A 27,329-nucleotide genomic window follows, 5' to 3' on the forward strand; every position below is an offset into this window, starting at 1 on the left:
GTCAGCATGGGAAGTAGACAGATTCTGCTCAGAGCCCCTCCCCCAAACAGCACAGATTAGCAGCAGCAGCAGCACCAAGGGGGGACACAGGGAAGCCAAAACGATGAGGATTTTTTTCTAAATTCTAGAGACACTGGAAGTGTTTTGTTATGAAACACATTCATGGGATAGCCCCTTTATCTACACCCAGTCTAATGTATGTAGATGTGCTTCCGGCCTATATTGAGATTGGAAAGTGAACTATAAGCAAAGTTGTCAGAGCTATAAAATGGGTGTAATGAACACCAGCTAGAAAGAGAAAAGAGGATCCATCAGAAAGAAAAAAAAACTTTAAAATACAGTAATCTTGGAGGGTACGAATACTTGAGTGGTAGTCCGAAGAGTGCTCTATATATAAAAATGTTTGGCCTCCCTCTTCTCTCAATGAGAAATATTATTATTATGAATAATAAAAAACAGCTGAGGAATTGTACTGCAGTAATTCCTCTAGTTTGTCGATTAGTTTCTTCATCCACAATGGTTATTCAGATACTCAATAGAACTGAATATAAAAGACCAGAGATAAAAGGTTGTGAAATATTACTATGTTCATATGCCATCTCCATCCTAAATGAAAGAAAACTCATCTCTGAAGCATAATCGATGTTCACATACAGCGGCCTTTTGTAGCATAGCCAATCTTAGGTTTTAGTGCAAAGCAATACTGGAGAAAGGAAATGGATATCTTTAGCCAGAATCTTATGAACCTAAGGGATAACACCAAACAAAATATTTTTCATAGCACATGGGAAATCAGATAACCCAAAATAGACTGGAGTCAGTTCTTTAAGAAATCTTCCTCAGCCCTAAAGTAAACATGAAGGGAATACATATTGGATCAAACACTGAGGATTGTGACCTAGTATTATATGCATGTCACAATATAAGAAAAAAACACAGAAAAATCGATGTAATATATATATTAAATTTTTTTTTAAACAGTCCTTTTTCTTTTATTTCTTTGGATTTTCATTTAATATTTTACAGAACTCAAAAATAAAACAAGCCTTAAACCAGTTTTACACAAGCATATGGGTGCATTTCTGCACCCATAAAATAGCAACAAATCCTGGCCCAACCACTGCTATGATGACCTTGCATCATTCATACAAGCATAATATGCCCCATTCCTGAACCCATATTATGGTCACAAATCCCGGCACAACCGCGGGACTGACGACACAAACTAACAGCATCATAGGGACCTTTAATTTTGCAGTTGGGCCTGGATCTGGCGCAGAAATGTCCCATATTGCATTCGTGTGAAACTAGCTTGAGATATTGTATCATTTCTTTGCAAGCACAACAACATTAATGACGTTATTATTCAGTAAATTCTTAGCCAAAGTCCCCTGTGGTAAGCGTTAGCATGTTTATTGCTTCAAGGGGGGGGGGGGGGGGTTATCCCAGATTTTAAAGTGGACAGCCTATCCTTAGGATTTGCCGTTAATATAAGATTGGTGGGAGTCCGACTCTTGTCACCCCCGATTAGTTTTTACCACGGACCCCGTCCATTATGATACTCAAGGAAAGGTAAGACCATCCAGATTCTGCTCCTTTATAACTTTGTGATATTTCCAGGTTATGATTCATTAGCCATTAGTGCTCCCACCATTATAAAGTGCAGCCTCAGGGTCTTCAACATTGATAACCATTACTTTCCAGTCTGTTTCTCCTTCATCGATCAATGCCAGGGTGCCGAGAACTTTAACCTTAATGACCTCTCCTCTTTCACACACCTATGAAAAGATAAAAGGGTTAGAATGTACAGATTCCTATGCATTCCAAATAGTTGCTAATTATTAATATTGTGCTCCTGCTATCCAGCTGTAACCAATTATTTGTGCTCATTTTCAGGGGTGACGATATTCAGACCTACCAGTCCACGGTTCTCTCCAAAGTTAACCAGACACAATAAGCGACTACTCAAGTCCTCTTTACAAAGCTGATCACAAAACAGTCAGAAAATTGTAATCTCCCGTAGATTTACAATATAGAAGTAAATAACATTGTGTTACCTTACTCCCAATGTCGCACACATCAATTGGGTCATTATCACCTCCAAATCCAGTGTTCTCGTCAATGTGAGCTGGATTCTCCCAAGTCTGAAAGAAAGATTTGGGTTATCTGTTTCATTATCCACTAAAAAGGTCAGGTACTGTAAACAAGGTCATTGAGAAAAAAGGATATTTGCAAATGTTGTTCTATAAAAATAGTTTCTACTATATTTAATCATCTGCAAAGAAGACACTCCACAAGGAGGAGGAGATAATTCTGGGTAAAGTCCTTCACTTATCGAATCATCCATAACTGTCCACTTATTTCAGTACATTAGTCCTAGACCAGAAAACATTTTATATAGAACAAATATTAAATAAAAATACGATCATAGGATTCTAGCAACTCTTTAAAAAAAACTACAAAGGATTTTAACCCCTAAGGCTATATGTTAAAAACGGATCAACTGTCCGTTTTTCATCAGTGGGTCTCCAAATCTTCATCCATTTCCGGCCATCTGACAGTTTTTAGCGACTATGTCATCAGTTTTCTGCGGCCTTTATAAATATATTGTGTATAATATATATATATATATATATATATATATATATATATGAATCTAGTCAGTTTTTTTTGTCCCAACCCCTGAAAACACCAACAGGAAGGTTACATGATCATATCTGTGTAGATAGTGCCACACAGTGCCCCCTGTAGTCAGCGCCACACAGTGCCAAAAAGTAGTCAGCGCCACAATTCACCTGTCCATGCTCCAGCGACGTTCTCTCCTTCAGCGGTGCAGGTCGTCTCTTCTTACCAGGTCTGCTCCAGTGGGGCAATTACATCATAAAAAAGTGCCAAAATGGCCAAAAAGGAAACCACTGGTTCCCTTGCCTCGCCAGCACTGTCAATAGTGTCTAAGGCCTAAGGACGCTGATACAATAGAGTCCCTTTGCGACCGATCAGTTTCTAACGGTCACATGAATAGATTTCTAAAAACTGATCCATTGAGTACTATGGTGGCCGTTGGGCCGTGAATACAGGCGAATACAGGCGAAAGTAGAACATATTCTTTTCTTTAACGCCCAGTATTCACGGGCCGTTACAAAAAAAACAAACAAAAAAAACAGTCATGCGAATACACCCGTAGAACTTTACGGTTCTGAAATTGCCCTTCACATGGTTGTTTTTAAACTTTTTATGAATTTAGCCTTTAGGACCAACCCAATTTTTACTTTAAAGAGGCTCTGTCACCAGATTTTGCAACCCCTATCTGCTATTGCAGCAGATAGGCGCTGCAATGTAGATTACAGTAACGTTTTTATTTTTAGAAAACAAGCATTTTTGGCCAAGTTATGACCATTTTTGTATTTATGCAAATGAGGCTTGCAAAAGTCCAAGTGGGCGTGTATTATGTGCGTACATCGGGGCGTTTTTACTACTTTTACTAGCTGGGCGTTCTGACGAGAAGTATCATCCACTTCTCTTCAGAACGCCCAGCTTCTGGCAGATCACGCTGTGACGTCACTTCCCCAGGTCCTACATCGTGTCAGACGAGCGAGGACACATCGGCACCAGAGGCTACAGTTGATTCTGCAGCAGCATCAGCGTTTGCAGGTAAGTAGCTACATAGACTTACCTGCAAACGCCGATGCTGCTGCAGAATCAACTGTAGCCTCTGGTGCCGATGTGGCAGACACGATGCAGGACTTGTGAGTGACGACACAGCGTGATCTCTCGAGAACACGGCTGTGTCTGCACTGCCAGAAGCTGGGCATTCTGAAGAGAAGTGGATGATACTTCTTGTCAGAACGCCCAGCTAGTAAAAGTAGTAAAAACGCCCCGATGTACGCATATAATACACGCCCACCTGGACTTTTACTTTAAACACACCCACTTGGACTTTTGTGAGACTCATTTGCATAAATACAAAAATGGTCATAACTTGGCCAAAAATGCTCGTTTTTTAAAAATAAAAACGTTACTGTAATCTACATTGCAGCGCCGATCTGCTGCAATAGGAGATAGGGGTTGCAAAATCTGGTGACAGAGCCTCTTTAAGGACCACAATACATTTTTTCCCTTTGCCTCCCTATATTCCACCAGCCATTCATTTTTGTTGTTATTAGGACTATGTCGCTATTTGGGGCCATGCCTTTGGCAGGATGAGATACTGGTTATTTAAGCATCATTTGGGGGTACCTATAGATTGGCATTTAATAATTATATAATATCTATACACACACGTATATACTTATTATTTTTGTGGCGTTTGTTTAATGAAAATAATTTAAGTTAAAAAAAAAAAGTATTTTTTGTGATTATTATAACTAAATAAAGATAAAGCACATCCTTAGATTAAAAAAAAAAAAAAAAAAAAAAAAGGGATTTAAAAAACAAAAAAGAAGATATAATATATTTCATATTAACATCTTAATTACGGTCTTTCAAAAGGTCAATTTCTCATATTACAGTTAATTCTTACCAACAAATAAAGGACACCCTTACAAATAAATTACAGGTACTGGATTTTGCCCCAAATTGTACCTTCAATACGTTGATTATTAAAAGGGGTTCTCCCTAGTTGTTAGAAAGGTCACTTGACCATAAGCAGTAGGGGAAACGTGGCAGTTCGTGTTTAGTTTCTCTGCAGCGCCTCCACATGGGAAATTAATTATTACACAGTGCCCATTGATATGAATGGTTTGTCTGTGTAATGCAGGACAGGACAGGTCCTCCAGAGCGAGAGACACTCTTTGTTCAGGATCCTCATCTCTTGGCCAGAGAAGAGAGAAGTTACAGACTCCCCTCTATTAACGAAAAATTCCCTAAAAAGGGTATATGAAAATGGGGTTTTCTAAACTGGACAACCCCTTTGAGGATAATTCCAATTTAAAATATTTTCTGCACAATGTCTCTTCATTAACACATAACGGACTTCTTGTTTTTGCACTATACTCCCTGCCCTGAAGTTGCAGGATTTTAATAAGTCTTGTCATGCTTCCTGCACAGGTAGGACCTAAATAAACCTGCATTATAATAAAGGAAGCTCCAGTGACCGCTTGTGTTCTTCACACTCACCCATACTAGTTGCTAGAAACAAAAGTAAATACAAAATGAGGAAATTATAGGTTGCATATGTTAAAATGTAACGCTTATGCTGTGGTCTGAATAGAATACAATTGTTCATGTAAGAACAAAATCATAAAGAGGAAAATAAAAAATATCAAGACTGGAGAGGATCTATAACAATCTAAATGGAATGCATCATTAGAAAATTACATCATTTATATTATCCTTATAACAATTTTTGGGGAAAAATCTATATATAGTATATTGTAGTTTTTCGCAGCGTATGGTTTACGCTGCGGAAAAACAAGGCAAATGCACCACACGCTCAATTTCAGATGAAAATGGGTTAGTAGCGGGGATGACAAACTGTTTAATTGTTATGTCGGTTTTGCTCTAAATTAGGTGAATTACCCTAATAACTGTAGAAAATTTGAAGGCAATGTGGGATTGTGGTAAGGAGCCACATAAAATGTCCCATAGAACAAGGCTAAACCGTGAGATCCGAGGACCATACAGCACAAGGTCCAGTAAAAATGAGTGTTTCTGTAAGATAGCAGGGATATGTTGTCATACGCCCACTTGGTTGAAAATTAAAAAAACGCCCAGTTGGGCATTAAGGACCTAATTTGCATAAATGTTCTAAACGCCATAACTTTGTTAAAAAACATAGTTTTTAAAATAAAAAAACACATTGATAGTAACTACATTCCAGCGCCGATAAACTCATGTAGGAGATAGAGCATTTTTAGTCTGGTGACAGAGCCTCTAACTTTATTCTGCGGGTCATTAAAATTACAATTTTACTCAATAAAAACACTTTGTTTTTTTTAAAACAAAAATAAAAATGTATGTATGTATGTATGTGCCACCACAATCCAAGAACCATTACATTTTTATTTTTCAGTCAAAGTAGCTTTAGGAGTTTTTTTTGTGGGGCGATCTGATGTTTTCATTGGTACCATTTTGGGGTACATAAGACTTTTTGATCACTTTTATTGAATTTTTGGGGGAGGCTAGGTGGCCAAAAACAGCAATTCTGGCATTACCAATTTTTAATTACAGCATTCAACATGCGGGAAAAACAACATTATATTTTTATAGTTTGTATCATTGTGGACACAGCAATACAGATTGGTTTTTTTAATGTGTTTTTATTCCAGTTTCTGGGAGGCAGGATTGTATTAGCCAATCATAATGCTGCATGAGGAAATTGCCTGTTACAGCACCTGCAGGTCCCTTATCCTGCTTAGTCAAGACGTAGTGATGGATTGAGGGAAGCGATCCGGTTCATAAACACAGCTTGTAAAGGGGTAGAAACATGCAGACTGTCAAGCTGATCCGCCCATAGGTGGAAATACAAAACTGCAGGAACTGTAAAAAGCCTCGGGAAAGTACTGGACAGGTAAATAAATTATACATTATTGGGGAGTACATGCCTAACTGAGCATATTGAGCAATTTAGACCTCGTTAATCAGTGTGCTCAGAAGAAGTCTTTAAACATATGTATTTCTAGAACCAGCACACACACACACACACGTGTTTATATATATATATATATATATATATATATATATATATATATCTCTCTCTCTCTCTCTCACACACACACAACCTTTATTTCAGAGTCAGGATAGTGGATCCATGTGTTTAGTGTAATAAACAGTCCTAAAGATAAAAATCAAATAAATTGACGAACAGCAGCACTGTAAACCCAAGAACAGAAGCAGATGAGAGTAAATCACTAATGGCAACAAAACCACAAAGATCATACAAATAGCCGTTTTCTAATTATACGCTTGCTTTTGGGAACCCGCTCACACAAATTCTATACAAGAAAACGATTTTACTATGATATAAAACTGGCACACAGTTCTTGGCACTTTAGCTACGGTTCAGTTTACCCACAGCTTGTGGTTTTCGATGTGTTATTACCTGTGGGATGGCGCCATAATTCCATATATAGCCCTTGTGAGGGAACACATTGGCCACGTAACGCAGCTTGCCTTTCTTCACATCTTGCTTAATGGGATTCAATGGGTCTTTTGTTGCAATCTGGAAACAAACAGCGACAAATGGTTACTGGAAGCCCAGAAAGAGTTCTAGTTGTCAAGAATAGGTTGCAAACATGGAACGTGAGCAATGTGCAACACCTTGGCTGCACCACATCAAATCTGCTAAAAACCCACACACATCAAGCTTGAGGCACACAAGCTATTCTTAGTCATATATTGTTTAATTTTTCACATTTGATTTTCTAAAATCATAAAACAAAAACAAGAAGACTATAAAAAAAAAAAAGCTTTCTCCATCAGGAATATCTGTCCATTGAGCGGAGGATAAATTACATTCAGGTGGTATTATAATGCAATATTGTACACTAGGGGCTGTTGCAATATTCACGATATGATCCCTCAGCGCTGCTGGAGAGCTTACATTTTAAAGAACATTCTAGATTAAATGTATCGGTTAGTACTCAGATGTAAGTAGGACAATTGGCTATATTAATGTACTGTTAGAAATAATGCAATCACTTTATAGAGAATACATATGCTCTCAAATGTACCAGTTCCAAGGCATTAGATTGTTGGCAATTGACCAAATCAGCCAACAAAAACCTAATGTCTACATCCAGTTTTTAAACGGACTAACCAGTGATATGGTGTAGTGGGATGAAGATAAACTTCACTAACTCGGCAATATTGCATGGTCAGTAGGTAGGTATTTGCAGGTCATCTCTTCTTACTCTGTCTAGAGCTTCATTAGCGTTATTGATGGCAGAACCGCCATAACCGCATATAAACTGGAACTGACATGGGAGAAGCTCACAGAACCCTTAAAGCCTAGGTCACATATACATATAACATATACGTGAACAACTTTTAAATATTTTTTTTTCCCCAGACACCGTGTCTACCTTGCCGTCTAAGCTGAATCCGTCAGTTCTGTTCATGAAGTTAAATGTGACCGATAACAGCTGAATACCTGGCGGATTTTGGCTTAGGGGGCAAGATAGAAGCTGGATCTTTAAAAAGTATGACTTTTAAAAAAAAAATAAAAACCTATTTGAAAGTTGTTCACAATCACATTATACACAGTTTTATTTATAAAAAAAAAAAATGTAAACTTCAAAAAGTTTTACATAGCCTTTAAGATTTTTTTTCTGACTGGTTTGTGCTTTCCAATATCTTGGACTGGGCCATTCCGGCTGTTGGTCTCCAATTATGAAAGGTTTGTTGGTCTAAAAGAATGGAATGACGTTTATCATGTTTTCCACTGGTAAAAGGATAACCCATGTAACTTGGAGCCTACACATGAGGGAAACTTGGCCAGCGGGAACTACTGGGCTTTATATTGGGCATGGAATGTAGTTTGTATTATTTCTACACGTATAACTATAATATAGATTTTAACTAACCTCCATCTTTGCATTAGTCCATCGTGGCACTTCTACGACCATGTTAAATATGCCCTGTAAAAATAAAATAATAATGAGACATCGCATGATAGGTCATTTTCTGCTCGATATCTTGAGGGAACGCCACAGATGTCTACTTTATTATCGGTCACACTCTTTTCACAATAATTTTTATGAGAAAATCAGAAGATCTCCTTCGGAATAGAAACACATCCATTATATACAAATCTAATCCACTGCATTTTACGCTGGCTAATAACACATTTAGATTAAAAATTGTAAAAGTAACTCCGTACAACTCTTGTTTTATCTTCCTTGCTTTTTTTATTTTAATATTCCCTACACTTCACTTACTGCACTAAAGTTTGGCCCCTACAACAGAGAATCAGATTTGTGAGCAGATCTGAAGGAAACCCTTTAGATATGAGAACATTCCTACTCCTTTCTACGGAGTACATCAAACCATCAAAACACAGTAATTGCCTCAGTCTGTCATCATGTTCCAAGAGTTGCTTAAAAGTCTTCCAGAAGCGCAGAAACATGGAACAAAGAGGCTGAAGCCTTTTAAATTACGCCTCATGTTAAAAAAAGCACAAAAACACAGTAGACAAGGTACTTCAAACTTTTCCCGCTGAGTTTGTAAAACAACAAAGTTTATAAACACGATTCCTAGCGTCTACATTTTTTTTTTTTTTTTTTACTTTTGTAGGTACTTGTCTGAAAGGAAAAATACATTTTATGAGACAAGATAAGACGTTGGTAAAGAATCTAACTGTGCACTCCAAAAAACAGGAGCAACAAGGTTAGCTAAACAGGAAAGGAGCTTGGACCCACTACTGTATGTCACCATTAGATTTGGTTTAGGTAGTATCGGTAGAGTTTAAGGATTTTGTGATTTTTACCTAAAAAAAAAAAAATTTGCCTGTTTCGAGTATGGACTTTGTGCAGGGAATACCCGAGTCGCATCCCCCAAGTAGTCTCTGTGATCCTGCAAAACAGACAGTTTTGTGGGCATTTCAGGACATATCATGGGTTGGTTGAATGAGGTCCTGCGAATGGTGGGAGGTATGAAAATCTGAATTCAGGGCTGGCAGACTTAATGTAAACAGGATAGTCGGATACAGGTCAGACAACGATTTCAAAGGCAGAGTCAGTAAACAGCCTGGGTCAAATCCAATAAACATCCTTACAAATGGACAGGAGCCAAGGAACCTTGTTGTTCAGGCATGGTATGGCAGTATTGAGCAGGTTTAAATATTCAGAAGTGATCAGCCATAGGCCTGACTGAGCGGTTGCTCTACGCATGCCACTATGGCGAGAATAGCGGTCCGTTAAGGTTACTTGGCAAAACAACCCAGTGATGGCTCAAGTACTGGAAGGATCACATTCTTTTGTTTATACATGTCAGACATTGGTAGCCTGATGCTCTTCTACATCTTGTTTTGCTACTTCAACCCCTTGGCGCCATACATTTAAACATAGGGCACAGTGATGATTCTTTCACGGGAGCGTTAACACCACATATTCAACCCCCGCGACACGACTGCAGAGGCTGAAAGTTAACGATGGCAGATGGTCATCTAAGAAAAAGCCCCCTATAACTGCCATGTGTAATTGCCTACTAGGTTGTGCTTTTGGCATGACTGAATAGGTAAGAGAAGTTTTTCACCGACAGTCACTAATGCATTGGAATACAGATGCAATCCAATGGATTTGTTCAATGTAAATACCATACGAGTCCCTTAAATTAAGCGACAAAGAAAACAAGTTTTCCATAAAATTAGCATTTAGTGGTTAAAAGGTCAAACAAAAACCCTAAAAACTATACATATTCGGAATTGCCCTACTTCTAATAACCCAGAGAACAAAGTTTAAACGCTAAAGATATACGACCCCAAAATGAAGCTACTAAATAATACAAACTTGTCCCGCAAAAAAAAACAACTAAATATTTATGCAATATCTAATGGCTGTCAGAATCCAGTGAGGGAAAACACAAATTTCCCTGCGTCTGTAAGGAGTTAAGGTTCAGTTAGGTACCTTGGACAGCAGTCAGAAAAATCTAGGATACTGAACCATCTGCTGTCAACAACTCAGTTATATATTTTTTTTCTTAACACGTATCAGTGAGATTTCACACTTTCGCCACAAGAAAATAAAAGCTGTATGAGGTAGAGAAAGCCCTTCATTTCTAAAGCTCGTAGCTTAGAAATGTCAACGGATGAGTTTATTTTACCAAATTTATAGAGAATTATAATAATGGATACCCAGGGCGATTTGCAGGTGAACACATCTCTGAAATCCCATCATTGCCTGGCAGAAAGACCTTGAAAAAGGGATTGAAATCTAAAATGCTGCTGGAAGAGAAAAAGCATTAACTACTCAAAGTGACTGGGATTAGCAAAATAAATGGACATTTATTCATATTGGAAACGCCACTGCTACTTCGAGGTACAAGACTGGAAACAATTTACAAGAAGATTTTAAATCTAATAATTGGAGGCAAGAGAGGGATTGGGAAATGCAAGAAACATATAATATTAGTTTGTTTTTTTACAATTTAGTGAAAGAGCACCTAAAAACCATTTATAACATTTTGACAATGAAGCAGTGTAGCATTTCTCCCATATCAAACACACACACACACAGATATAGTTCCTCTTTGTAGCACACCCTCAGAAACAGCAACGAGGAGATCATACAGCAGTAATAAGCAGTGTAGATGTGAATCCAGCCCAAGAGTGAGATAAAACATTTACTAGGAAGCTGCAGCCGCGTCTCGCTCTCACCTAGCTTACTCCTCCCCTCTCCGTAGACTACTATGGGCAGCATGTAACTGGTTCCTTCAGTGAGCTGAACGTCCGTCGATTTTAGAAGTGAATCAAGAGTAAATGCTCAGTGCAAGAGGCAGAGGAGCCTGATAAGGGGAGAGAAGTATTTTTCTCTAATAAGATTACAAAAAGTTTCCTAGATTTGCTTGTAATAGTGATTTATGCAAAGCTTGTTGACAGGTTAGTAAACATTTAAAACCAGTGGTCTAACTATAGGGGTCGCAGCAGTCGCAATTGCGACCAGGCCCCGAAGCCACGGGGGCCCACATCCCCCAGCACCACATCTATAAAAAGTTACTATAGTAACTGGGGCCTATGTAATAAACTACATGGGCCCCTGTTACTATAGTAACGGACAGTACTTACCCTCCTCGTTCCGGAGCACAGCGGAGGTACTGTTGTCACGACGCTGTGCACAACATCCCGACGCTGAATGGAGTCAAGACCTCCGCTGTGGCCGAAGCGGAGGGTAAGTTTAAGATCACTGTCTGCTGAATCTGATCGGCGGGTGTTCCGGAAGTCAGACCCCGACCTATCAGCTGTTTTGAAGGTGCCACAGCTCTCGTATGAGCACTACTTCCCTTCATTCCGGTCACTTGCTCACACTGTGAATCCCCGACACGGACGCATTGGTGATTCACATTTTGAGCAAGTAAAGGAAATGAAGGGGAAGCAGCGCTTTTACGAGCGCGGAACCTCCTTCAAAGCAGCTGATTGGTGGGGGTCCTGGGAATCGGACCCAGACCCATCATCTATTGATGGCCTATCTGGAGGATAGACCATCAATGTTTAGGAAATGAACAACCCCTTTAAGCCTACGATGTGGTAGGCTTAGATACAGGGCCCATACTGAAGTATGCTAATACATTGCAAGTAAAAAATGAAGTTATAAATAAAGTTATTCCTTAATGGGAGTAAAAACCGAAATGTTAAAAAAAAATAAAAAAATACACATATTAGGCATCTATACGACCGTAATAACCTGAAGAATTAATATAATGGGTTATTTAGCGTGAACGGGATAAAAAATAAACAAGAAAAAACACTGCCAAGAATCGCTTTTTCCTATATTCACGCCATAAAAAAATAAATATAAATATATATCCCAAACTGTGTGGGGGGGGGGGGATACAATTTCTCTCGCATAAAACAAGGCCTCATACAGCAACGTCAATGGAAAAAAAATAAAAAATAAAATTATGGCTGCTGAAATGCAGAGATAAAAACAAAAACTTTTTTTTAGCTGGTCATTAAAGTGTCGCTAAATGTTTGATAAACCTGACATGTCAACGTGACATGTCAGAAGTTTGTATTGGTGGGGGACCGAGCACAGAGACCCCCACCAAATCGCTAGAACAAAGCAGCTGAAGCGTTCGTGTGAGCGCTCAGCCGCTTCGTGTCTGTTCGGCTTTTTCCAGAAAGCCAATGCATCGGAGTGCAGGCTCATAGACTTTCTATTGAGTCCGTACACAGATACATTTTATTTCCGGAAAAAGCTGAACAGACACTAAGCAGCTGAGCGCTCACACGAGCGCTTCAGCTGCTTCGTTCTAGTGATTGGTGGGGGTCTCTGTGCTCGGACCCCCACCAATTCAAACATGTCACGTTGACCTGTCAGAAGTTTGTCAAATGTTTAGCTTCACTTTAAGGTCTTTTCATGCCCTGTCATTAGGGGGTTAAGTCCTCTAAGTTGCAAGGTGGGACTTCCATGGATCAGACTAGTTTTTCCAGCAATCCCACAGATGCTCGATCAAATTGAAAATCTTGGAAATATGGGAGGCCAAATTAATACTGAACTCTTTGGCATGTTCCTGCAACCATGGTTTGCAGCATGGCAGTCTGCATTAGAGAATATTGTTGCCATGAAGGGGTGTACTTAATCTGCAACAATGTTTAGGCAAGTGGTACATGTCAAAGTAATATCCACGTGAACGGCAGGACCCAAAGTTTGCCAGCAGAACATCACACTGCATCCACTGGCTTGACTTCTCCCCATAGTGCATTCTGGTGCCATCCCATGTGAGAAACACACACCCTTGCACCTGGCTGTCCAATGTGATGTCAAATAAAATTCATCAGATCTAGTGACCTTCTTCCATTGCTGCATGGTCGATTTCTGATGCGGACGTACCCTTTGTAGGAGCTTTCAGTGGTGGACAGCTGTAGGCACTCTGACCGATCTGCAGCAATCTGATGTACTGTGCGTTTTGACACCTTTTATCATAGCCAGCAGTAATTTTTTCGGCAATTTGTGCTACAGTAGCAAACACCCACAAGATCTGCCATTTTGGAGATGCTCTGACCCAGTCGTCATTACAATTTGGTTCTTGTCAGTGTCGCTCAGATCCTCACACTTGCCCATTTTTCCTGCTTCAACACATCAACTTCAAGAACTGACTGTTCACTTGCTGCCTAATAAATCCCATCCCCTTACAGGTGCCGTTGTAACAAAATAATCAATGTTATTCACTTCACCTGTCAGTGGCTTAAAGGTTATGGATGATCGGTGTAACTGGAGGCAGTTTATTGCCATTTACCAATTTTCAGACCACCAATTAGTTTCAATATTAAACTTCTGTTTTTTTTGCTAATGGTTATCGATTTCCCCTTGACAGTAATACGGTGTGTTCAGAGTAGATTCCAATCAGAAATGCGTTACAACGTGAAATATTGAGTGATTAGAAAGGCTTTTATATAACCGTGAATTAGAAGCTGCTCCCTGACCGGATTCCAACAGCTGCAACGCTGCTGATTTCACATTACAAAGGCAAATGATAAGATGGCAAGGGTATAACAGGGATGCATTACGTGAGGTTCTCTTATCTTAGGCCACCACTAGTATTATCTGACCTTAAAGCTCAGTAATCTACCATGACACATCATGTGCTGGAAGTATTGAGGGCAGCAGATGACATGCCTATAGTAAATCCAGCAAGTAAATTGGATTATACAGTGGCACACTCCATAGACAAAAGCACAAGAAACACTCTAAAAATGTTAAGTGTAATTTTATTAATTTGTTTTTCCCGTAGCGCTGCACTTCATCCAGATGGCTTTATTTAGTATTAAGTTTTAAATAAGCTATAGTTTATGGACATGGATAACAGACTACGTGCCATGATTGGACAGGTACAGACTGAAATGGCAGTACATAGTCTAAAAACAAACAAAAAAAAACAACTGGTTTTCACTTTCAAAAAGGCTTAGATGGCCTTTAAGGGTTATTTTATTTTAATAAAAATGTCAGTGTGTTTGGTGCAAATTTCAAATCAGTTTTTATTAAAAAATATTTTACTTTGAGATACAGCTGCTCTGTATTCTGTTTACACAGCAGCTGTATCCTTCGCTGAATCCTGCACCTGTCAGGTCCACGGGACTAACTGGTTCAGTGACAGCGGGTGATCCACCTGTTATCCATCACATCCAAGTTCAAAACTTAGATGTGATTGACACGCAGGATCCACCTGTAATCTGAGACACGCATGAACCGCTGACACTGAACCAGTCAGTCCCGCGGACCTGATGGATTCAGGTCTTTGTGAACAATACAGCAGTTAGGCTCCCCTCACAAGCTCAGAGAAAAAGGAAAAAAAAAAAAAAAAAGAGAGAATGCAGAGGGGGAAACTGCTAAAAAAAAAAAATACCATATAATTACCATAATGTTGTGTACACACACACACACACCACACTTTAGGTCCACTTTGATGGATATTTGGTGACGTGTGGTCATGTGGAGATTGTAGTAGTGGGCAAACTTTACCACTCTTCCATTGGAGAGATCAGAAGGAAAAGATTCATAAGCTGCATTCCTCCAGGGACGGACACTGGCTGCAGTATAGCCACAAAGTGAATGCACTGCCACCATCTCCATTAAGAGACGGTTAGCTGCTGGACGTTGCTTTCCATGGCTTATTGCTTTTATGGCGAACTGTGCGGTTATTTACTATATGAACACGCCTATGACACTATATTTCAATGTCCCAGTATAGTATGCAGCATAAGAGAAAGGAAGGGATGAATCCCTAGCCAAAATGCTACTATATCAAATCTGATATCGGCCAAGCTGCCATGTCAGTGAATTACATTGAGACCATGCCATACACAAACAGCGCATTGTGACTTACTGCCGCATATGAAGGCACCGCGTCCATGTGTTGTGCAAGTTGGCCCCAAACCCTATAAAATATTACTGTTGCAACTATATGTTGGAATCCATAACTCTACCACAGCCTGTGATACTATGAACGTGTCCTGCACGTGTAATGGTTTTGACAGACAATTATTTTTCCCTACATGTTTTTATATAAAATAAATGTAGAATAAAAATGTTGTTGCGAGTCTGAAATAATGCGTAAAAACAACATTGTAATAGAACCGTTAAATTGTCATCATAGAGCGGGTGTAAAATGAGCGGTTTGTATAAGTGGATGCCGAACACTCCATGTCATATTCCTACGGTTTGCGCTCACATTTACCGGAGCAGAAGGATTATCCCTCTGCGAGGGAGGAAAGAGCTTTTGAAACCAAAATTTGAGCACTTAGTACATTTTAATGTTCCTTTTCAGAAGATTAGGATCACTTTGTAATAGACTTTTCAATGTACTTTGTAATTCAGAATACGGAGATGCAGAAGCCAACATTTCAGGAGTCTTTGAAGTAGATTAAAACCATTTCCCAAGGCTGCAGAAAATGAATACACTGAAGGTTTTATCTCAGATCATGACAGCGCTCCCAGTTTCGTTCCCACCTCGTGATTTTATAAGTTGACAAAACAAAGTCCAGGTTTGTTATCAGGGAAAAAAAAACGAAAAAAAAAACCAAAAACCTGACACATGACAATTGATTTATAGTCCGTGATCGATAGTAATATTTATTTATTACTTTTGCAGATGCAGGTGTCCACACTTTAAAAAGGAAAAATCCACCTTAGGCCTTATTCACATGAACGTGTAAGGGTATGTTCACACGACCTCTTTTCAGGCGTAATGGAGGTGTTTTACGCCTGGAATTACGCCTGAAAAGACGGCTCCAATACATCGGCAAACATCGATGTTCTGTGCAGACATCTTACACGTTGCGGTCAATAGACGGCGCATAAAATTACGGCCGCGTCAAAGTGCAGGACACTTCTTGGGACGTAATTGGAGCAGTTTTTCATTGACTCCAATGAAAACCAGCTCCAATTACATCCGTAAAAGACGCCGCGAAAAACGTGTGCACTTGTAAAAACGTCTGAAATTCAGGAGCGGTTTTATCCTGAAAACAGCTCCGTAATTTCAGAAGTTTTTGGCATTGTCGTGTGCACATACCCTAATACGTCCGTGATATGCGCGTGAAAATCACAGACCTATGTTAGTGAATGGGGCCGTTCAGACAGTCTGATTTTCACGCAGAGTATGTCCACTGCATAAAAAACTCACGACATGTCCTATACTTGGCCGTTTTTCGCGCATCACGCGCCCATTGAAGTCACATCACACGGAAGCACTTCCGTGTGATGCACGTGATTTGCGCAACAGTAGATAAAGAAATGAAGGAAAACTTTTTTTTTAAAAAGCACCTCCATTTATTTTTCTAAACCGCGTGTCATAAGCATGGCATATGCGTGTAAATCAGGCAGCCACGCAGCACATACTGATGACACACGCAACTGCAACACGCAAAAGACGCATCATTTTTTGCGCACGCAAAAACGCACATGTTCGTGTAAATAAGGCCTTAATAAGGGTGACCTATCAAAAAATAAAAAGCCCTTGTGAAAAAATAATAATAATGTGATATCTTGATCGTGATTTCTGTCAAATACAGTGTTATCTTTGGGCTGTAACCTGAAGTAATCGTGTATTGGCATAGAAGCAAGACATAAAAAACAAAAAACACATTTAATTACATTTCTTCTTGTCCGCCTCGAGTCACGTTCACCTTCAAACACCATTTTCCAGTAGTTGACAGACTCACTACAGCTTGGCTGACCCAATCTATTGGGTTAGTATTTCCTATAGAACCTTATTTGTACAGACTGCAATCTCTGCAGACATAGCCAGCAAGGAACGCTAGGAAACGTTGGCTTTGAAGCCAGCAGAATTGTGAATACATCTGAGCAGGCAAGCAGTGTAGTTACTCCAATTCCTATGTAGATTAATACTAATATATAAATATAGATCACATCACAGAGAAATATGCCAGAATATGCAAACACCTGCCAATTCCTAAATCAATACGCCACAAATGTCTAAAGAAGTATATGCTCTGAAAGGAATCGGTCACTAGATAGATTGGCATGGGTCAATGGTGCCCAAACCCTTGCTTGTGTGCTATAGGCAATATAAAGGGCCCCTTGGACTGATTGGGCAAGAGGCCCCATGTGGTCACGCCCACAACACTTTAGTGCTTTGAATGAGTGGCATCTGAACACGACGCCTCTGATCATCCAACCAGGGGGCACATTGTTACATTTAGGACCCCTTTTATTAAAATGGTCTAACAGAAAACTTTTCATGTTTCCCATAGCGACCAATGATTTCATTTTTCTAAGCATTAAGAAAGGAAATCTGTTTGGTTGCTATAGGTAAGAAAGCCAGTTTTTCTGTTAGCCTTGATAAATGAGGCCCAGTGTGGGCACTTTAACCCCTTAATCACTGCCCATACATATTTTTACAGTGGCCATCAAGGGGTTATATTCGGCAGCCCCATAAAAACACAATTCTGCAGAATAGCGGCTGCAGGGGGAATTGTGCAGGCACATGTTGGGTGCCCAGCTGTCAGACAGCCGAGCACCCAGCAAGGAAGGCAGATGCCTTATTGATCCGTGTGTACACAGCACTCAATGAGAGTTGTGAATACAACAGAGTAGGCGGCAGCTCCGATGCCTCTTTTCATCCTGGTGATCACCGGGAAGACCGACAGGTGACAATGCTGCTGGGTTTAACTAGACGCAGTTCAGCTATGATTAGGACAACGGTCCCATTATCAGGGTTGTTTTCCGCTGTAACGGTGGCTGCTATGCCAGCCCCAGTTACAGGACAAATATATTGTGTAAAAAAGAAAAACCATGTCCCCCAAAAAAGACCTTTCCTTACCTTCTTGGGGCAAGTCGGAAATAAAACAAATAGAAAAAAAAAAACAAAAAACGTACGAGGGCTTATTCCCCTTCATTTCTTCTTGCTCACTGTAAACGTTCAACTCACATGTAGCAGCGATTCACAGGTATTGCAAGCCTTTTCTTTCATTGAAGTAAATGGGAGAAAAGGCTGCAATACCTGTGAATCGCCGCTAAACGGGTGTCGAACATTTACAATGAGCAAGAAGAAATGAAGGGGAAGCAACCCTCGAACGAGCACTGCGGCACCTTCAAAGCAGCTGATTGGCAGGGGTCCTGGGAGTCAGACCCAGACACATCAGCTATTGATGGGCTATCCTGAGGATAAGCCATCAAATTTTATTGGCCGGAAAACCCAATAAGGGATTGAATTACCATCCCCAACGTGAAATCGGAACGCCTTAGTATTCCTTATAGAACAGCTAAGGGCCATTTCACATCAGCGTTGGCCTTTCATTCATCCGTTCCGCCAGAGGAACAGATGAACGGTAAGCATCATTGATTTCAACAGTATTTTTTTTTTTGTTTCAGCACACTACACTATGGTTTCCTCCTAGCGGAATGGAGACAAATTGAAACCCCAAAAATATACCATTGAAAGCAATGGTATTGCAACGGAAACGATACCTTCCATTTGTCTTTCCGTTCATATGTTCCTCTGACAGAACAGATGAACGGAAAGCCGAACTGAAGGCTAATGCTGATGTGAACAGGCCCTAATAGATGCTGTAACTTTAAAGAGTCCGTTCTGGCGACTGACTGCCCATAATAGAAGCGGATACCTCCAGGAATTAGATTTACCGGTGCTTTCATTTTGTGAGGAAATCCAGGACGTTCGTCTATATGCAGCGCACCCCACATGTGGAATTCAGGGCAAGTAGCAGTAGCTGTGATGTATGGAACTTTAATCCTCATGTCCCAACCTCTCAATTGAGGACAATTCATCCAGCTCACATTTGGTGTGCCCTTTACTACTGGGTGTTTTGAAATATCCAGTTTGTCCATAGAGATTATTATCTCAGCGTTTTTCCACTCTATTCTTTGTGGACAACAATTTCATCAAATTCCCGAGAGCAAAAAAATAAATAATGAATTTCTCTTGGTACAGACCGTGACATTTACAAACATTGGTTTTATGTTTATTTAAAAGAAAAGATTACACAAACCTCACAGCAAGAGAAAATATAAAGCACACACGTATTGTGAATAAACGTGACCCTGTAGATTATGTCAATATAGGCTGGTAAAGAAGGTAAACTTTATACATGGGCAAATTTAGTCTTTTAGCTATTTTTACCTAGATATTTTTTTTAAAGAAGACATCATTTTTATAAAAATCTCAGATGCCCAGAACACTCATTAAAAAGAAACCCTCCGGGCAACACCTATACACTGTATTCTGCCTGGAACAGAGCCTGAGGGGGTGGTGATGACACAGGGGGTTCAAAGAACACGAAAGAGAATCCCGGTCATTCACCACCCCCACAGGCACCGCTCTAGGCATAACAAAGGGTATTGGTTTTGCCAGGAGTGTTCCTTTAAATTCTTCTAGATTAGTGTGCCAGAAGAATTGTAGATTATCCAAACTAGATATTGTTGGACATCTCAACAATATTTTATTGATTTCGACAGACACCAGGAGAGTTGAAAACTTAAAGAGGCTCTGTCACCACGTTATAAGTGGCCTATCTCCTACATAAGGAGATGGGCGCTGTAATTTAGGTGACTTATGCTTTTTATTTAAATAAACTATCTATTTTTACCACTTTATTAGCGTTTTCAGATTTATGCTAATGAGTTGCTTAATGTCCAAGTGGGCGTATTTTCACTTTAGACCAAGTGGGCGTTGTACAGAGGAGTGTATGACGCTGACCAATCAGCATCATGCACTCCTCTCCATTCATTTACACAGCGCATAGAGATCCTGTTAGATCCTTATGTGCTGTCTTATACTTACACATTAACAATACTGAAGTGTTTAGACAGTGAATAGACATCCCACAGGATGTCTATTCACAATCTCTGCACTTCGTTACTCTGTCTGTGGTAGAGATTACGCGGTAAATGACAGGTTACAACGAGATCACGCTTCCTCTGCTGTAACTACCATAGAAACAGTAATGAAGTGCAGAGATTGTGAATAGACATCCTGTGGAATGTCTATTCACTGTCCAAACACTTCAGTATTGTTAATGTGTTAGTATAAAGACCACACATAAGGATCTAAAAGGATCCCTATGTGCTAACTAAATGAATAGGAGAGGAGTGCATGATGCTGATTGGTCAGCGTCATGCACTCCTCTGTACAACGCCCACTTGGTCTAAAGTAAAAACACGCCCACTTGGGCATTAAGCAACTCATTGGCATAAATCTAAAAACGCTAATAAAGTGGTAAAAATAGATTGTTTATTTAAATAAAAAGTATTACTGTCACCTACATTATAAAGCCCATCTCCTTATGTAGGAGATAGGACACTTATAATGTGGTGACAGAGCCTCTTTAATGTCAGGTTTGCCTGTAGATTATAGCTGCTCACTGGGGTTCCCAGCAGTGGGACACCCTGTGATCAGCTTATTTTGGGGAATTTCGCAAACAAAATAAACACGTAACTTTCCGAATCAAAAAAGCCTAGATATAGAACTCCATGCACGATTAAACAAAGATAACAAACAGGAGTTCACAACGACTCCAAATATATGTGGCCATGTCAAAGAGTTATCTTTAAGGAAAAGAAGAACAAGGACAAGGACTTGGTATGGAATTTGGCACATGTTATGACCTCCATAGAGCGCTTATCTCAACATCAATGATGTTTGAGCTTACCAACATAGACAGACGCAATGGGGGGGGGGGGGGCCTAGAAAAGAACTGTAGCAAGTTCAAGATGATTGAAGTAAAAAAAGAAAAAACAACCAGCTGAGCTTACAGCAGAATGATGGAGTTTAAAAGGAACTAGTCAAAATGCAGATTTGATTTAGTTTACTACCAGTTATGGATCATTATAGTAAGTACGTTTAATACCTAAAAAAAAAAAAAAAGATTTTAAAAAAAGTACATATACAAAAATATTACACAGGAGGCATGACGGCAATATGGTTTGTAATTACCATAATTATAAAACCTGTATATTAAGATGTGTACTGAAATATATGCAAATTATTTTGCTAAGCTACAGAGAAGAGGTATTGAATAATTATTAAATAATATACTATTATGGCTGCAAAATAAACACATTTAATGGAGGCACGTGACGTAAAAGAAAATCCCCGAAAGGCTGCCGTTTAATGATGAAGACGAGGGAGATCAAAAGAAATCTCTCATCCAATTAGGAATTATTGGGAGCTATTAGGACACGCTTAAAAAATCCCTACACATCACAATCCATATTGCCACGCGTGCAGTAAAGTGCAGTAGGAGCTTTAGCTCATAGACTTACCTGAGCTTCATCTGCATACAGAGGAATGTCATGGAATGGAGAGATGTACTGTCCCTTGCAGTCTTCTATAAAGCAAGAACAAAAATACTGGGTAAATATTCCATGTTCCTGTCTTCCATGTTCCCGCCGTTGCTTTGACGGACCCATGGGCTTCAATGGGCGAGACGGACACTGAACGACGGACAGAATTAGGACATGTTCAACTTTTAACGGAACAGATGCACGGAACCGTTAATACAACGGAAGTGTGCACGACCCCATAGAAATGAATGTGTCACTGTGCCATCCGATAAAAAAAAAAAAACAGATAGCACCCTGAAGAAAATAAATGGTGTGCAAGAGGCCCAAGGGTGCATTCAGACTCGACAGATTGTTGCAGAAATTTCAGAGACTGAAAATCTGTTCAAATACAGGCGAATGGGGTTGTTTCTGCACAACGTACATGGATTTCTGCAATCCCCATTCAGATGAATAGGACAGTTGCAGAAATTTCAGCATCAATTCTGCCCCATGTGAATATACCCTAAAGGAGCAGAACATGAAAATATATTAGAGATGGCCTGAAGAAAATAACTTCACTAAAAGCCTGTCGACCTTTAGATTAGTATCCACTTAGGAGATCGTCCATCTAAATAATTTTTAGGAACAGCTTATGTAGTTATTTCTATCTGACTAAAATGTTCGGAAAGTGCTCCTTTCCGATCAAGTGAACGCCATTATACACACACACACAAAACCCCATTATGTGTTCTGCTCATTTTTGTGAGATCTACCTTAGAATATCAAGTGCCCCAGGAGCTACAATAGATAAAATATTGGTTGCTTTTGGTAACAAATGGATTTCATGTTTTACCTCAAAGACAGTTCACCTCATAAGCGGTCTGTTTTAGTAAACCCTGAAATAACAATTCTGGAGCGTCTTTAATTCTAACACTACATCGTGCCATTCTTCTGTTATTCCTCCTAGAAATGTATAAATAGATTGACAACTGGGTGTTACCAGTTGGGGCGGGTCTCTACACAGACAACGGTCCAATCAGTGTTGACAGAGTGAGGTTATGTAGGGAAACACTCCCAACTGCTAACACCCAGCTGTCAATTTATTCATACATTTCAAGGAGGAATAACCGAGAAACGGCACAATACAGAGTTCTAAGAAAATATGTTCCAGAATTGTTATTTCATAGGGAATACAAGTATTTAAGACTAGAAAGGTCAGGAGAGATGGGATTGTGCACATTCTGACTTTCCCTCACGTGTAAAGCTGGTCTTCTAGACATATAGGATTCTTTAGGACTTTTCTCCGGATGGAACAAATGTTATGAACCTAATGCCATGTCATATCTAGGCTTCTCCCGTTCTTTCTTTATCTTTTCCTACAGCTATTGGTCTTCTGGATTAAAAGACGTTGCACAGTTTTTACTATTACACAGATAAACCAGTATTAGGATTCAGAGAGGCTGTGATAAATATGCATGTAGCTCAATGGTGCTCAAGTGGGATATAAGCAACCACCAGAACTCATTATTTACCAAATTCAGTGAATCAAGCTGAAAGCACCAACAACAATACAAAGTTTATGGTTAGCACAATTTTGATCCAAAGAGCAGGGATGGACTAAGCAATTCATCAGTTCAAGGGTCCAGCAGAAAAAATGCCCACACCCTCCCTTCTCCTAATGCATAAGCAGTGACCAACCCTGAAGTAGCTCCATAGACATCTTTTGACCGTAAACTGGTCAATAAGCCAAGCAGTTCACATTAAGCAGCGACACTGCCCAGCAAGGAGTGCCACAGCACTTAGGTTGCCCAGTATAAAGAGGTGCACAACTCCACAATTACTATGCTTTAAAGGGTAACTGAACATTCAAACTTCTGACATGTCAGAAGTTGATTGGTGGGGATCCGAGCACAGACCCCCACCAGATCACTAAAACGAAGCGGCAGCAGCGCTCATGTGAGCACTCAGACGCTTAGTTTCGGTTTGGCTTTTTCCGGAAAGCCGATTTATCGGAGTACGGGCTCAGACTTTCTATTGAGCCAATAGAATTGATTTCCGGAAAAAGGCGAAACAGAAATGGGAGTGGCTGAGCGCTCACACGAGCGCTTCCGCAGCTTCCTTTTAGCGATTGGTGGGGGTCTCAGTGCTCGGACCCCCACCAACCAAAACATCTGACATGTCACTATGACATGTCAGAAGTTTGTTGAATATGTTTAGTTACAAAGCAGGGGTGCACATAATGCCATTCGTGCGTCTCTCAACCATCGGGACTGTGCAGAAAATAGGGAGCCATCATTAAATACAGCTTAATTCGCTCTTCCCTGCACGGACCATTGATATCAGTGCATGACTTTGAAGATAAGTGTGAGCAACCTTTATACACTAGATGGACAAAAGTAATGGGGCACCTCTTAAATCGCTGAATTCAGCATCGGCTGGAGTGGTGTAAAGCACGCCGACACTGGACTATGAATGTGCAACAGTGCATAAAGCAAGGTCCATAAATACAGGATTGGGTGGGTTTGGTGAGGAAAAAACTTGACTGGCTGCACAGAGCCCTGACCTCAAGCACATCCAACACCTTTGGTAACAACTAGAACAGGGATTACGAGCCAGGCCCGCTCATCCAACATCAGTGTCTGACCTCACAAATGATCTTCTGGATAAATAGGCAAAAATTCTCAAACACTCCAAAATCTTGTAGAAAACCTTCCCAGGAGAATGGAAGACGTTTTAGCTGCAAAAGGGAACACTCCATATTAATGCATATGGATTTAGAACAGGATAACAAAAGCTTCTGTAGGTGCCCTAATACTTTGTCCATGTAGTGTACCTTCCATGTCAGAGAGAAGCAGTCTGCAGGAGCGCCAAGGGTAGGAAAGTACTAATTGGAATCACTATGCTCAGAAGGCACCTTTAAAGGAATATTACCATCTCAGATATTTATGGTATATCCACAAGATTTATCCTAAATGTGTTTGGAATCAGAGAGACTAGACGAAGGGGCTTTATATGCATGCGGCTCATGGGACTTGAAATGTACAGTTGTTTCTGTAACTCCCCAAAGCTATAAAGCGAGATGTTCGCAGACGTGGACACCTAATCTCGTCCTCTCGGGTGCACCGAACAGGGAATCCCAAATCTCCCAATAGGAATGCATCCCATACGTGAAACCACCAGCTATCAGACATTTGTAACAGTGTCAATATCCCATAAGTGTCTCAGATCTGAACACCCTTTAAGTTTTAGGACAGTCCTTGGGAGTTGTACAATCTGACAACGTGGCCCTTGTAACAGAAAATGTTGCGAACCCCCTGTGCCTTATAGTAGAAGTTTTGCTAAACCCAACCAGGGGGATATAAAAGTCCACTTCCTCTACATTAGCCCGTTCACTTGTGCGTTTATTTCTCTGCATCGTGGGGTTTGTATGCGGGAGTAGGAATGCACGTTTGTTTTAATGACATCTATTCTTTAGGTATCTACAGGGAAGCGGAGACTGTAATTTAGGATTGCTGTATTTCATTGATAAACTGCATTCTTTTTGAGTGATCTAAAAAATACTGAAACGATCTGTAGACGTCAGAGAATGGCGTATAAATAACGCATGTTGCAATGCTAAGTTTCTATCGCATATAATGCAACGTGTAACTACAAATACTTTTAGTTTATGATTTCTCTATACAAAAAAGCAAACCTCTATTAAAAAAAAAAAAAAAATTAAAAAACAACAGGTCAAAAGGTGTAGAATAGGATCAGCAACAAGATGCACAAAAATAAACCACAGTATTCCATCGTTCTGTCAACTGGAACTTTTAATTGCAGGACTTGTCTTGGTAAAAGCCGCAATGTAAAGCAGTAAGGAAACTATTTATTTGCAGCGGTGGTTGTTATGGTAACCCATCACTAGGGAAACAATTACGCGATGCCAGATTGGCTCAGAATTGAACCTACAAGTGTCAACAGATCAGAAACAGATTTTTCTTGAGCTAATCAAAAAAGTAGACAAATTCAACGGGATCAAAGCCCGATTGAGACTAAATCGGAAACCAAATACTCTACGATCTCTCGGTCTAAAAAAAGTAGTCTATAAAGAGAAGGTTACATAGGTTGAGAGGAAAAAAAAAAAACAAAAAAAAAAAAAAAAAAAAAACACCACACGACATAGGTCAATCAGGTTCAACCTTTCTCAATAAATTACCAGTCATTCATTGCTTGATTAACTAGAACCCTCAATGCCATTTGTAAATAAATAGGCATCTAGGCTTTTTTTAAATGCTGACATAGTATCTGCTATCACTACCTCTTGGGGAAGGGCATTCCATAGCTTGACTACTCTAAGGGACTCCTAGCGTCGTACATAACTATGATGCTAGGAGCCCGGCTCCCTGCAGTGTGTTCGGTCCGGGACATGCGGCCGAAATACGTTCCGTCCATTACGGACCGAACATGGTCGTGTGAACCCAGCCTAACTGTAAAGAACCCTTTTCTATATTGATGTTTGAAACGTCTTTCTTCCACACTAAATGGGTGTCCTTTTCCTTTGTAGAGTCCTTGGAAGTAACAGATCACGTGCTAGTTCTCTGTATTGACCACACATATACTAGGTTCACTTTTTTTGTCCACTTCTGATATTGTCAAGTGGATTGACTGAGGGTCTTTAGGACTTCTTTAATAGGATTTGTATTCGATGGATGGTCTAGTCATTACTACCATTTGAGATAAGAAGTTCTGAGATATAATTGTAAAGCTGTGAAGACGCCACCACAAATTATTGATGTTGAGAACTGTAATTTAGTGGAGTTTATCTCAATATTTTTGGTTATATATTTTGGACTTGGTTAAGCTACGGTCCTGTGTAAAACGTGGAGTGAGTGATTTATGCTCAGTGTAGGGACTAGCGGGTAAGTAGAAGCACTCTGGTTGGTCATCCAGTTGGCATAGGCCGGGGGAGAATTGGATTCCCCCCGGTTCTCTCTCTGATTTTGCATGGTTCGGGGGACAAGACTCAAAAGATTTGCAGTATTTGGGTTAAACGTTACCTTCTGGGCCATAGTCTGCCTCCAGGAGACACATCTGACTAGGGGGAGAACGACAAGAACGTTGAATAACTCATCTATTCCATTCTTACCTTGCCAAGTGTATTAATACATCTGGATATCAACTGCCAAATAATTTCTTACTTCGTGGATGAGAAAGATCAGTAGATTTTCCTGTTCTGCCGTTTACATGGTAGGAAGTGTCCTGGCCTTCATGTATGTTCACCTCCCTTTTCTCTCCTACTGTGCATGGAAAACTACAACTCTTTATTAAGGATAAAAGCTCACATCCAAACGTAGCGATTGGCGACTTTAACAATGTATTGGCGGAGAGTAGGAAAAAAGACAAAATAATGGGGGGCACAGCATTAGGCCCTTGACTTCTCCTTTGGCTATTATGGTT

At 40.0% G+C, this 27,329-nt stretch overlaps 1 protein-coding gene across 1 annotated transcript in view; it reads right to left on the bottom strand.

Annotated features, from left to right (window-relative positions):
* PPA1 (inorganic pyrophosphatase 1) overlaps nt 1–27,329 on the bottom strand; it is a 57,148-nt gene that overhangs the window by 16,112 nt on the left and 13,707 nt on the right. The window contains exons 2-6 of the mRNA XM_075841567.1: nt 21,891–21,955; nt 8,523–8,576; nt 7,040–7,159; nt 2,058–2,144; nt 1,652–1,778 (exon numbers count right to left, since the gene is read on the bottom strand). Coding sequence (XP_075697682.1) covers nt 1,652–1,778; nt 2,058–2,144; nt 7,040–7,159; nt 8,523–8,576; nt 21,891–21,955 — 453 coding nt within the window. The remainder of the gene's footprint in view (nt 1–1,651; nt 1,779–2,057; nt 2,145–7,039; nt 7,160–8,522; nt 8,577–21,890; nt 21,956–27,329) is intronic.

This window comes from Rhinoderma darwinii, chromosome 11, assembly GCF_050947455.1.
Source record: "Rhinoderma darwinii isolate aRhiDar2 chromosome 11, aRhiDar2.hap1, whole genome shotgun sequence".
Lineage (NCBI taxonomy): Eukaryota > Metazoa > Chordata > Amphibia > Anura > Rhinodermatidae > Rhinoderma > Rhinoderma darwinii.